Source organism: Silene latifolia, chromosome 5 (assembly GCF_048544455.1).
Source record: "Silene latifolia isolate original U9 population chromosome 5, ASM4854445v1, whole genome shotgun sequence".
Taxonomy (NCBI): domain Eukaryota; kingdom Viridiplantae; phylum Streptophyta; class Magnoliopsida; order Caryophyllales; family Caryophyllaceae; genus Silene; species Silene latifolia.
In genome coordinates, this window is record NC_133530.1 from 6,673,520 (window position 1) to 6,687,406 (window position 13,887).

Here is a 13,887-nt window from a genome sequence, read left to right on the forward strand (position 1 = left end):
CATATTAATATTGGTCCAGTCCGGCCTGGGCTAGAAAAATAGATGGATCAGATCGGACCGGATCAAATGGACCAAAGTGGACCAAAATGATGGTCACTGTCATGTTTTAGCCTATAAAATTAAACTCAAGAAGTTAATGACTATCAAAATAAGTAACAACATTATATTCTTATTAGATTCAAGTACATAATTACACATCTTATAATACGTGTTAGCAAAGTAGAAAATAAAACCAATAATATTATAATTTTACTCGCTCTTAGTCGCTCATTTCTTTCCCCTACCATTTTGCACAAGAAATAAGGAAATGATTTTGGACCACACAAAACACTCTAACCCACATGCAATTGAATTTGGACCACACAAACCTTTCCAAAAAAGGAAAGAGGGGAGAAAATCCGACTACCATAAAAAAGGAAAGAGAGAAGAAATGAGCGACTAGGAGGGAGTATATTCTTTTCTTATAAGTTCGGTCCATGGTCCATTTGTTTTGATCCAGGACCGGACGGAAGAACAAAGTAGAGTAAATAAGTGAATCACGCACCGGTCGAAATAAAATTCGGTCTAGCCTGTTTCGGACCAAATGGTCCAGTCCGATCTGGTCTTTAATCCGGACCACTGAGTGAACACCCAGCCCAAACCCGTCCGATCCGGCCATGATCAGCACAGAAACTCAGATGGATAGATAGGTACTCGGCACGAATTAAATTTTCCGAATCGCAACGAAATTGGGGATAATTTCCGCGCGCTTGATCGTTTTTTCAATGGCTCAAATCCCTAATTTAGACAATGCTACCATTGATCTTGCTTCTCTTAGGTAATTTCCTCCATTACTCAATCATACACTCTTGTTTCTGTATTCTTGCTCAATTTGTTTACTGAATTTTGACTTTATTGTGATCGTATTTTCGTTTTGTGTGTTCTTTAAATTGATGATGATTTTAGGGAACAATCGAAGAAGGAGCTCTTAAACATCTTGAAAAATGTGAGTTATTGCTTTAATTATGTTGTTTGTATGATTAATTTGTGTTTGACAATCGATTTATATTGATTTTATGGTTTTTGCGATTATTCAATTGCTGTAGATTCGTGGTAAAAAATGTCTGGTTATCGAGCCGAAGCTTAGTGGCTCGCTTTCACTGATTGTAGAGACTGCACTTCTTAAGGTAATCGTTTATTAAGAGTTTCGATTTAGTTTTAATTTAATTATGTTTGTTGTCTTGTTAATTTTCTATTGTACTTTTTCTGTGTGTGCCGATGCTTTTAATTCTTACTCGCGTTATTATTAATTGTTCGACTGTTTCTAGAAATAAGAGTATCTACGTATCTGTGCCATTATGTGGATGCTACTGGTTGGAGACGATTTCAGAGGATGATTCTAGTGAGCTAACCCCAATTCATTCTGGGATTAGGGTTCTGTTGTTATTGTAGTAGTAGTAGTAGTCGTAGTCGTTTGTGAGCTATATCGTAGAAAGTAGAAATTGAAATTAGCGGAGATGCATATATTTTAGTCGACATTCAGCAAATGGCAACTTATAAGGGGAAGGATTTTGGACTCGGAATCATACTTGGTCAATGCCTATGGTTTAACCATTACACAATGACTCAATATGTTTAAGAGTATCTGGTAATACTGAGTTTCGATTTTGCTGATAAAAATCAGCCAACTGGTTTGTTACTTGGTCTATATGTCATTTTATGTTTGGCTCTTTTACTTCCGCTGTTGATGAAATATACTGGCTCCTTGGACAGGAGCATGGAGCTGAATTGCGTCTTTTATCATCAGAACCTCTTGAAACTGAATGTACGAAGATTGTGTACCTTGTTTCTAGTAAGCTTGAGTTAATGAAGCATATATCCTTGCATCTTCATGACAATGCTTCAAAGGGATTACAAAGGGAATGTTTTCTTTACTTCATTCCGCGGCGTTCGGTCGCTTGTGAGCAGGTTATCTCTTGTTGTTTTGTTTGACTAGTTCTCAAATGCATCGGCCTCTTTGAATTTCGGATAGTTCCAAGCTATTATAAATAGGGGCAGGTTTGATGCAAGATAGAAAGGATATATTTTTTAGAAAATTCACAAAGCTGTAATAACGTCCAGTATTTTCTACTGATGGTTTGAATGCACAGACGATGTGGTGTTAGCCCACGGTATCTTTTAGTACATGGGTGTTAGTTTTCCATCAAGTCTAATTCTATTGCATTTCACGCAGTTCTGTTTAACGGTAATTCATTTTTTTTTTTTTTTGCGTTTTTAATTGTTATGATTGTCATGTCTTTATGTGCAGTTACTGAAAGAGAAAAAAGTACATGAATTTTTAACAATAGGGGAGTACCCATTATACATGATTCCACTTGACGAGGATGTAATATCGTTTGAACTTGACTTTGCATACAAGGTACTGGACTTAATTCGGTCAGTTAACTTTTGGTGTAAAATGGGTAATTTCTTAGTATTGTTATTGGTGACCTGGTCTAGGAATGCCTAGTTGATGCTGATACAAGTTCTCTCTGGCATGTTGCAAAAGCCATTCATAAGCTTGAGGTTTGTTTTCTATCAAATTAATTCCGTTTTGCATCTAATTATGTTATTCAAATTAGGAAAATGATTCTCCATGCATTGCTTATGATGATTCATGTTAGCGAAACATGCAGCTAGATATAGTTTAGGGTGCCAACTGAAATATTTTTGGCCTTTAAGACCATCCCCAAGCAAGGTCACCGACTGGGTCGTGATCGTGTTGGGTCACCTTAATTACCCCTTAAATTAGGATTAAGGGGATGATTTTGGTGACCTTGAGTAAGTGAAGGTCACCAGGTGACCTTGAGTTGAGAAGGTGGTGAATGTTGGTGACCCGGTAGGTGGCACTCCCTTATTGGTTGGAAACAAAAAAAGACAACCATCAAAACAAAGGACGAAAATCCTTGAAAGCTTTGCTGCTGCTGCACATCTCCATGTGTCCCAAAAAGATAAGAAAATAATAAAGATATAAAACAACAATTATATAGTAAAACACAATAAAAATAAAATATGAGCATATCCAAAATGATTTTATTTTTTAATTAGCTACAAAATGAACTTAGTTTTGACATAATTTGAGCAATTTTTTTTTTTCTAGATCTGGCGAAAATAAACCCAAATCGATCAACCTTCATAAAAAAAATGATCAACCTTCATCAATCTGGCGAAAATAATCACCTTCATTTGCAGAAATTGCCTTCATCAATAACTCAGAAAATAAACCCTAAATCTGCCGAAAATGATCGAAAAAATTAATCCCAAATCGAAAAAAATGATCTTTATTTGTAAATCGAAAATAAATCAAGGCGATTAAGGTTTATTTGTAAATCGAAAGTCGAAAATAGGTTTATATAAATTGAAAATCGAAAATAATCCCAAATCGAAAGTCGAAAAAAAAAAATGAAGGCGATTAATGTTTATTTGGTTGAACTTTGATTAATCGGAATGGTGATTTAAAGTTGATTTATGATGAATGGTGTGGTTTTGATTGATGAAATGAAGGAAGTTTGGATGAATGATTAAGAAAGAAATGAAGAATGAGGAACTATGGGAATGAACACAATGGAAAGTGATGAAATGAGTGGTTGGGAAAGGGATAAGACGATACCTTTATTTTGTTAGTTTTGTGACTTTTTTTTTTTTTTTTTTTTTTTTTTTTTATTAAGTTTTGGTTAAATTATTGTATGAGACGGTTTTATAATGTAAGACGATATATTTGTTTAGATCATAATAAAATAATTTTTTTGAAGTAACTAACGATTGCAAGATTATATGTCAATGTAGTTAAACTTTGAATGTTCGATTGGATATAACCGTCTATCAAAGTAATTGTTTTTTTACGTTTTTTTTATATTTAATACTGATTTAAAATTTATTTTTTATTTATTATCCGGATCATTTTTTTAATATTAAGATATTAACAAAATTAAATATAAAAAAATAATTTATTTATAATTTGTTAGTAATAATTGAAAAAGTAAGAGAGAGGTTTTGGTGGGTAGTGAATGTATTAAATGATTGGAAATGTTGGAGGGTGGAAAATGATTGGGTTGGTGACCTAGGTCGTGACCTTCTGCTTGGGAGGGTAAAAGCGGGTCAAGATTAATAAGGTGTGATTAAGAGAAAAATTTTTGGTGACCCGATTAACGCGACCTTCTGCTTGGGGATGGTCTAAGGCCAACACTCCGAAAATTGTTCAGTTATGTACTCTTTGCTTGCCCTTGATTTACATTTAAACTATTTTTGATGAAATTTGGACGCTTCAAATAAGGCTCAAACACATACTCCCTCCCATTCACAATAAACCTCCCATTTCATTTTGGCACAAATATTAAGGAAACACACTACCCCACCATATAATTAAATTTGAACCACACAAATACACTACCCCACCATACAATTAAATTTGGACCACACAAACACCTACCAAAAAAGGAAATAGGGAGGTTATTGTGAATAGACGGAAAAGGAAATAGGGAAGTTTATTTTGACTGGGAGGGAGTATATTAGATTCGTTTAGTGTCCTGAACCATTGTCAAGTACACCGACAACATATCACATTGCCTCAGGCCCTCAAAAGCTTTTTTCTATGACGAGGCAAGGGGGTTGGAACGTTGGAACAAGGATGTACATAACTCTTGCCTCTAAGTTTGAGTCATTATTAAAAATATGGGTGAGAAAACACAGAGAGGCTGCGAGAAACATAAATACGGAGTATATTTTTTTGAGCTATGTTACTTTAGGGATCTAATCAACAACTATAACATTAGTCTAATGTTTCAAAGGCTTCCTGGGTATAGTGTTCTATAGAGGGGTCAAAAGAGGACCTGATGTATCTAATGTATTCTTATGTTTAGTGAGACATTTTGCTACTTCCACATGGCCCCAATGAATATTTCACCAAATTGCGGTAATTATTCGTCATTTTACTGAAGAAGCCACCTGAGCCGACCTCCAGTTTTGTTGAGTATTACCACTTAGCCACTTACCAACGAAGCTAGTTGACATTAGTGCTTCAGTGCTTCACTATCTAAGAAAAGTAGACATTCTAGTTTTCCATTTTGCTTTATTTCATTTTATTTAAAAGCCAAAGTTTTATGTCATTGGTTCCATCGGAGACGAAAAAATTCATGTTCAATGACCTAGTTCTTTTTTACATTAGTTCAGTCATTGATATCTTGTGATTATAATGTTCTTACTCCTTTTTCTTAATTTTTTAATTTTTTTGGTGTTCATAGTCGTCGTTTGGTGTAATTCCAAATGTGCGGGCAAAGGGCAAGGCTTCACTTTGCGTAGCGGAGATTCTGGACAGGATGCAGCTTGAAGATCCTGTCAACACATCTGATGTAACTGATATTTAGTTTTTACTATATTGAGAGCAAGTTTTGGGTAAGACCATTCTACAGTTAAACATGGTAAGCAAGGTGACGTTTCAAGGATTTAGGGTGAATTTTCAATATGAAACTTTTCAAGTTCACCCAGACCTTTGTATCCTCACCACTTCTTACCGTAACATACCGTAGGATGTTAGTACTTAAAACTGTTCACTGTATCAAACTTATGCAACTGTTTTTGTGAAGTTATTTATGCATATTTTGCTGGTTGTCAATTTGCATGTTTCAGGCTGTGCCAGAGATAAGTACTCTGATCTTGCTAGATAGAGAGGTAAGCGTGTAAGTTTGTCAACCGCTTTTTTACTATTCTGACAAATCTCCACGAGTTGTATTTGTAGGTTAATACAAAGGTGGGTCTGCCCCCCATCCTACCAGTACATTCGGCTAACCTTAGGAGTATACCATTAGTAAAGGGCAAATGAAATTTAAGCCTTGTTTTTTCTGTTTTTTTGGATTTGAGCTGATATTCTTAGTTTAGGTTGTCCGGTCTGTTAACATGCAACATAGTGGTGGGCCACCAGTCTGGCTCACCACTACATTTGGCTAAGCTGAGGAGTATCTCATTGGTAAAGGGCAAATGAAATTCACGTGATGCTCTGTATCTTCTTATTTTTTGTGCTGTTGCTGTCTGTAAAATGCAAGACAGTTGATAGATAACGCTTTTGATGCAGGTGGACATGGTCACTCCTATGTGCTCTCAGTTAACATATGAAGGCTTGGTGGATGAGGTGAGAGGGCTATGAAGCAGGATTAGAAAACTGCAACCTTGATTTTTTTTTCATTTTTCAGTTTTGCATTTGAAAGACCACATATCAGAGGCTACAAGTATTTCACTGTTACAAATCATTATTGTTATAGCATGCGCTGTTGAAATGTATATGTATTGAAGTCTAAACCGGGTTGTGGTGTGGCTCATTTGGCTAGCTTGTTCTACCAAAATTTGGGATTTGATCTAAGGGCATTATTCTTCTGGGGTTGATAATGTCCTACCTAACCAGTTTGGAGAATCTTATCTAATAAAAAACCATAAAAGCTGAAAGTAAAAACATTCCCATGCAAATCAAAGATAAAAAGTTCCTTTTCTCTCCCCCAACGTCTTTTGTTTATTTGTTCCGTTTTTCCAATGGAGCCAAAGACACGATAACTCGTTGGTTTTGTATTATGATGGAATAAATCAAAATGGCGCACTAAAGTGGCCGCGTTTCTTGCCCTTGTGAAGTAGCGGTCCTTTGATGCGATTCTACGTACATCCGACCCCCTTACCCCGCAATTTGCGGGAGCCATTGAGGCACTGGGATAATGTTATTGTTATTGAAAGTCTTTAATTTATGTGAAATATTAAAGAAATGGTTGTGTTGATTGTGATATGTGATTATTCTCCATGATATTCTAACAATTTTGTTCTCTCTATCCTTTTACACCTGCAGTTTTTTCATGTGAATAGTGGGGCTGTGGAGCTTGATGCATCTATTATGGATGCCAAGGCGGAGGGGAAAAAGGTCAAAGTTCCACTGAATTCCAGGTAAAGCATAAAAAGTTGTTTAGAAGTTCTAGTTTCTGTTCCAGGAGACTGCTATTTGATCTGTCTCTGAACTTGGTAACCTCAAGATTCTAATCCACAAGTAGTTCCCATTTTCCGCTATTTTTGTACTGTTTGGTTAGTGCCTAAACCTAACTTGTCCCGGCTGTCAGTATTGTTTATAATTTTATGTAAGGGTTTTTGTTTATTACTATACATGTAGTTTTTTGTTAGGTTGTACTTAGCTTACACTATGGGTACTTGTTTGTTTGTTGCTGTCCATAGGCGTAGTTTGAAGTTCAGGGAAGGAAATCTTTAAAAATTAGTATTTCATCCCCTTTGGAGCTTGTCATTATTGTAGTGCCAAACTTGTTTAGTTTCTGCAATTTCTACGAAAGAAGTGAATGTTGTACCGTCCCTTTTGGTTTTAGCTACTGTTATATGTGGAGTTGTTGTGAAGGTTGGAATGTCAATCAATTACTTCATGTGTAAATTTTTCTTATTTATACAATCCACCCTCTTAGAAAATGCCCTTCTTTTATTTCCTTCTTGGTGAAAAGAGGAGAACAAAGCGAAAGGGTAAGTGAAAAAATTATGCTTTCATGGTGTGCATTTTAAAGTTGATTGCTGTAGATATCTATCTGGTGTTACTCTCTCAGAAATGACGACACTCCTTCGTCAAAGGAGTGTCTCCGACATGTAACCAGTGAGGCGTGACAAAAGATAGCTGTTGAGCTTACTGTTCATTTTTTCAAAGCCATTTGAAGAGCAATTGATTTAGGAAATTCCTTGGGTTCTAAGTGTTCTAACAAAACTGACTACTGATTGGATTCTAATTTACAGTTGTTGTGAATGTCATGATGGAAAAAATGCTATATAGCTATTAGCTAGTGTTATCAAGCGAGCAGTCCTTTTTTCTCTTTCCTTTGTCTATCTGCCTATTAAATGCTTGTTGCAATTGGTCATGCATCTAAGACAAATTTTATACTCCCTCCATCCCAGAATAATCTTCGTATTCTTCTTTTTGAGGTGTCCCAAAATAATTGTTTTTACATTCCTTTTTGAGCTTTATTTTTTCTCCTCTCTACTTCCCAATATAAATATCACCTTTTTTGTGTAAAACATAACTAAAAGATATTTTGGACAAAAAGAGTGGATTGTTCTGCTCAATGTCAGAATCTCTTGTATGTTAAAAACATAGAAGTGAGACAGATGAGTGCCCTATTCATTGCTAATCTTACCATGTATTTCCATATTGATTTTCCAGTGACAAGCTTTTTAAGGAGACTCGAGATCTAAATTTTGAAGTTGTTGTCCAGGTTGGCGTACTGTAGTACTCTCATTTGTTTTGTGGTCCTTTGGGAATGTTACTGATATAACTGTAACCCTTTTTTGTGCATGTGCAGGTCCTACGTCAAAAAGCTATGTCCATAAAACAAGATTATGCTGACATATCGGCAACTGTGAGTTGTCTATTTTTGAGATAGTCACGGATGTATTTGAAATAAATCTAATTAGTAGTATCAAATACTCCCCCCTTTCAAGTTATTTTCATACGTTTGTTCAAAATTTCTCTTATGGAAGGGACTTAAAAGGAGGGAGTATGTTATATCCATTGTATCAAATCAAGGCCACAACCGCTTTGTAAATGTTTTGAGGTTACCAAGACTGCATGTATGACGCAAAAACCACGATTTGCGGCCAATACTGTCTCGGGAGTAGCACTTGTATCATCACCATTGTTATATTATAATCTCTTGTCGCGAAATGACACTGAAAATCGTATCCTTGTTGTTGGAGTTTCACATCATTAATCGTGACTGTTATTTTTTACTTAGTTGTATTCTACTCTCTAACATAGCCGAACCTACTTTTTGATCAAGCCTTTAATTAATGCTTCAATGTTTTTAGTTTCTTGTTGGATTACATTGTAACTTGTAGCAATGACTTATTGTCCTTTCACGGCTTATTTCTCTTTCAAAAATCTGTATTTTCTATTGACGGGAAAAAAAAAATACTTGCAATTTGTGTAAAATAATATAATTATGTCTTAGAATATTCTAGAACGGTATAGTGTCAATTTTGGTAGTTATTTTATAGATGAAAGGTTTACTATCTGTTTTCATTCACTTCCTAAAATTTATTTTATGGGAAAGTCCGAGAAAACTATGGACCTTCCACCTTTCTGTTAACATCTTTTTCATTTAAATGGAAAAATTGAATATGTGATTGATGTTCCCAGTTGTATACTTGTATTTTGTCGCTTGGGGAATAGTTAGGTTGTGATAGCCTTGACACAAATAAGAGTTGCCAGAGGAGTTCTGATGTCTTCTTCTGTCTGTATCGATGCAGAATCAAAGTGTATCTGAACTGAAAGACTTTGTCAAAAAGCTTAATACACTGCCAGAGATGAATGTGAGTATTTTTTTTAATGTCCCAATTATTGAAAGAATGTATGTGTAGTATGCTTCAATGGTTCAGAGTTTTGACCTTTCTTTTGCTTGTCTAGAGGCACATAAGTCTTGCTCAACATCTGTCAACATATACATCAAAACCATCATTTCTCAGTCGTCTTGATATGGAACAAACCATTGTGGAGTCCGAAAGCTATGACATGTAAGTAGCACACATGATTTTTATTGATAGAGCTGGACATACTGTGCAATCATTTAAAAATTGCTTCTTTATGGTTAATAAATTAGCATTGGGAGATCTAGGAGTGTTGAGTTCGCAGACTATGGATTATATAGTGAGAGAAAGAATTAGGGTACAAAGGATGAGGGAAAAGTTGACTGGGTTGGTACTGATGAGTAACGATTGACAATGCTTGCACATTTAATAGTGAAGACTGTGGGGAATATGCCATTACCCCTGTAATGAGACTCGAGGCTGATGTTAAACTCTTTTCTTGTTTTCCCTTAGGTTTATTATCCATTTTCGAGTATATATGGTACAGTATTTTCCTAGGCACCTGACCACCTTTGCCACTAGTGTATCCTCCATGGGCTCCACTATAATTTCCTTTTCAATTTAGTTTTCTTTCATTTACCATGCGTCTCTGTTGCGTACTTGCTGTTTTTGGTACTCTCTTTGGATGGTGTAAAATCTATGGTGAATTATGGATTCAAGCGGCATCACTAAATGTCTATGCCTCACTCTACAGTATAGAGTGGAAGGCAGGAATTTGTGTTACCATGAATTTGATAGCTATGCTGCCTGCTTGTGCCACCTCTGTTTTGTTGGTTAGGTTGAGTCTACATTGATGTTTGTCTCTGCCAATTAGCTGCCTGAGTATGTCATTTACGAGTTGCAACTGTTGCTTGTTTTGACGCAGATGCTTTGAATATATTGAAGAAATGATCCACAAACAGGAATCTCTTTTTAATGTCCTTCGGCTTCTCATCTTATTTTCTGTTACAAATTCAGGATTGCCCAAGAAGCAATATGATTATTTGAGGTGGTTTTACACACTCATCTGATTTCTGTGTGCCTTCTTAGTTCACAGTTGTGGCTATGCCTTCCACTGTTTTTTTTCTTTGGTCCCTTTGTTCACGGAGTATCATTGATTTCTTGCTCGATGAAGGAGAGAGCTACTGCACAGCTATGGATTTGAGCACGTGGCAACACTTAATAATTTGGAAAAGGCTGGATTGTTTAGGAAACAGGTCATACTTAATTGCTAATCTGTTTCATTATTTTGTTAAGCTTTAATTTTTGCATTAAATCAATGGTAGCTTACTAATTACTATACACTGTTTGACTGTTTAGGAATTAAGAAGCAATTGGTTGACAGTTAAACGAGCTCTGAATCTTGTAGTTGAAAACGTTGATACAGCTGAGTATGTATGCTAATCTCTTCTGCTATTCTTTATGTCACTTGTCATCAATATGAATTTGCAATTAAATCTCCAGCATATAGTTAAGATTAGGTTATTAGCATTCTGCCACGAGCTTACCTTTTTTCCCTTGTAAACAGGCTTGTATATAAATAATTGTAATTGGGTAATATACTATACTCCTGTCATCACTTGAGAATTCCTGTCAAACCAAAGGCACCTAAATGTAGCCATAGAAGCACACTTCCTCATTATCTACTTTTGCTTTGGTCTCCTTACTTCTTCTGTTCTGCATATCAACCCTGTAAATGCTCCACAGGAGCACAACCCTGTTCAGTATGTCCACTTAGTAACCTCACAACCAATTGGGATCTATCATTTTGGTTTTTCGTCCATTTCTATGCAGATCCTGATAACTAGTGTGAAATCTGGGTTTAGTGTCAGTACATATGAACATTAGGTCTCTTGTTGTGTTCTTTTTGAACCCACTTGAATGTTTGATTTTCTGGCGCCTTTAAGATTCTAGCGGTTGTATGACCTGGATTAACAGAATCGTAAATCATGGAGTAGTCTCATTGATGTTCGCTGGTGTCTTTCATATGCATTGATATTACGTTTTTTTTGCGGTGCTTCTCTTGTGTTTTATCAGTATTTAATGCATTAATGTCGATCTGATCAATGCTTTTTATCTCTCGGTTTTTACAGTCCCAAAGATATTTCGTATGTCTTCTCAGGATATGCACCACTTAGTGTACGCCTTATTCAGCAAGCCATCAGATCAGGATGGTAAGGATATTCTTATTAAGTGCCCTGGAAGTTGTTTTTTCCCTTCTTCTACGACATTTTTTAAGGTGGTGTTCGCCACATTTATGGCGCAATGACATTTATGCATCGCAACGAACTATTGTGAGATGAAGTTTCAAACCGAGATTGCATACTATGGTGAAGGGCATTGAGCTCATAAAAAGTCTTTGACTAGGCAGTCATGGAATGATATGAATGAGTGCAATGACTCATTTCATTCGAGTGTTCTGTAAGCGGATGTCCTTCACATATATTTGAAGGGTTTATATGAATTCTATGAATGTTTGACTTGTTGTATGATTGATTTTGCAGGCGTCCCATCGAAGAAATCCTAAAATTACTACCTGGACCACACTTAGAAACAAAAAGAGTGAGCATCTGTCATGGCTTTGTGATACTTTTTGTGTTAATAATTACTCCATACTGTTCTTGTTCTTCAACATTTTATTCCTAGATATGATTTACTTCCTTTTTGATGTGCAGGGAGCATTATCACGGATTTCATCATACGAGTCATTATCGGGAGGATCAACTACTGTTGGCAGGCATGTGCTGATCGACTTGATTGAGAAACTTAAAATACCATGTTAAAAATTCTCGTGATGTTCACAACTTCACATGCAAACAAAACATATGGAAATGTTCCCTATTAGAGCCTTGTTGGATTTGTGGTAGATTTGGGCTATTTAGTAGCAGTGTACTTTGCACTTTGCAGCTAATGCTATAGTGGCCATAGCTTAACTATCACCACTCATAAGTTGGCAATTTTGTGTTGTTTGGTTTTAAATGTTTCAGAGCGGTTGTCGAAAGACGTTCTCTGGTATTGGTGGTGTTCATTGGTGGAGTGACATTTGCCGAGATATCTGCACTTCGCTTCCTCACTTCTCAGGTATTTATTGCAGTTACTGTCAATAGTACAATAACCTTACCCCAGTTCCCCAGTGGATTAGTAGGGAGTTGGGAATTTGTTTCCAGATGGCCCATTATGAATATTGCTTTGATAATTGCATTGAATGATTGTCATTTCACAATAAACAAAGCAACAAATTTAGTGAGTCATTTTTGTTTATTCCATCATAATCTAGAACCAAAATATAGCGAGTCTATAGCCCCCCAGCTGCGCATGTCTTTTGAGCGTCTTTGACCAAGTTACTGATGCTCTATTATATAATCTTATGAATGACGTGCGGCATTCCACTCAAAATGAAGCATGTTTCTGTAAGAAACACTGTTTGGAAAATTTTTAGTTTGCTTCACTATCATTGAAGCTTAAATAGTTTTCCATTTGACCTTTTTTCCTGGTAATATAGTTATACCATGTATGAAAGGGTTGATGCATGCATATAGGTCCTCTATTTCCAGTATCAACCACACGAATAATTGTTTTTATTATCTATTGTATAGCTTTTCTTCCAGCTAAGGGATAGCAATGGATCGGGTTTTGGAAAATCCAAACCCGATTCACTTACATGTTGGATCACCGATCCATATCCAAAAGTTTAAAATCCATACCTGATCCACTACATAATTTATATTCGAAAATTAATTATAGAAAAATTCATCTTATAAGACAAAAATTGAAATTTCAAGTTTAATACAGTACAACCTAAATTTTCAAAAAATAATTGGGTGGATCTGTAATGAATTTGGTTCAGGTTTTCCAATAGTTTGCATTATGGTTTTTTTAAATATAGTGGATCGGGTCTGGATTTTTTAATGTTCGGTTTGGATCAGATTTTTTTCCTTTGGGTTTCGGCCTCAATTGCCAGTCCTACTTCCAGCACCTTCATCTCTGGATCTTAAAAATGACAGCATCATTGTCTTAGTGTCTCAAACATGGTTGTTTCTAGTCTTCTAGATTTTCAGTTTCTAAATTCTCAATTTATAGATCTTTGATGCTCTTTAAATGCTACTCTTGTAGGATCTGGCGCATGATGTAATTATTGCGACCACAAAAGTAATTAACGGACAGACCTTGCTGGAACCATTCGTGGAATCACAAGTATGAGTCGTCCACAATACTGCAGTCACCGGCTAGAAGGATTCCTGTCGTAGCTGGATTTCAATGACGTTTTGTCCACGTTAATCCTACAAGTACAAGTTTACATGAAAGTGATTTTTCCTTATTTATTCGGGGTTTTCATTGCAAATGCCATGGTACAGCTACCGGCTTGTTCATTTGTCTTTTGAGGTTTTCGAGAATTTCTGAATGCTGTGATTTTGCCAATGGTCTTCCTGATTCTATAAAGTTATCAGAATAAGAAAAACTAAGCCTTGTAAATTATTTCATCTGTGGTTAACTTTGTAATTTTTT

General features: G+C 35.9%; 1 protein-coding gene across 1 annotated transcript; it reads left to right on the plus strand.

Moving 5' to 3' along the window:
• Positions 1 to 612: 612 nt before the first annotated feature.
• LOC141656546 (vacuolar protein-sorting-associated protein 33 homolog) lies at positions 613 to 13,840 on the plus strand. The gene is made up of 22 exons (XM_074463485.1): positions 613 to 817; positions 946 to 985; positions 1,086 to 1,166; positions 1,753 to 1,947; positions 2,288 to 2,398; positions 2,479 to 2,544; positions 5,259 to 5,366; positions 5,644 to 5,685; positions 6,086 to 6,142; positions 6,842 to 6,936; positions 8,201 to 8,252; positions 8,340 to 8,396; positions 9,286 to 9,348; positions 9,443 to 9,549; positions 10,268 to 10,390; positions 10,517 to 10,598; positions 10,702 to 10,772; positions 11,475 to 11,555; positions 11,886 to 11,943; positions 12,057 to 12,118; positions 12,369 to 12,462; positions 13,495 to 13,840. Exons 1-22 carry the CDS (start codon positions 765 to 767, stop codon positions 13,579 to 13,581), a joined length of 1,785 nt encoding a protein of 594 aa, XP_074319586.1. The 5' UTR covers positions 613 to 764; the 3' UTR covers positions 13,582 to 13,840.
• The last annotated feature ends 47 nt before the right edge of the window (positions 13,841 to 13,887 follow it).

What these genes read in the sequence shown, in the direction of transcription:
- LOC141656546 (XM_074463485.1), top strand. Translation starts at nt 765, where the DNA reads ATGGCTCAAATCCCTAATTTAGACAATGCTACCATTGATCTTGCTTCT. An exon ending in GTTCGGTCGCTTGTGAGCAG is followed by an intron (nt 1,948 to 2,287) that starts GTTATCTCTTGT and finishes CTTTATGTGCAG; the next exon opens with TTACTGAAAGAGAAAAAAGT. An exon ending in ATCCTGTCAACACATCTGAT is followed by an intron (nt 5,367 to 5,643) that starts GTAACTGATATT and finishes TGCATGTTTCAG; the next exon opens with GCTGTGCCAGAGATAAGTAC.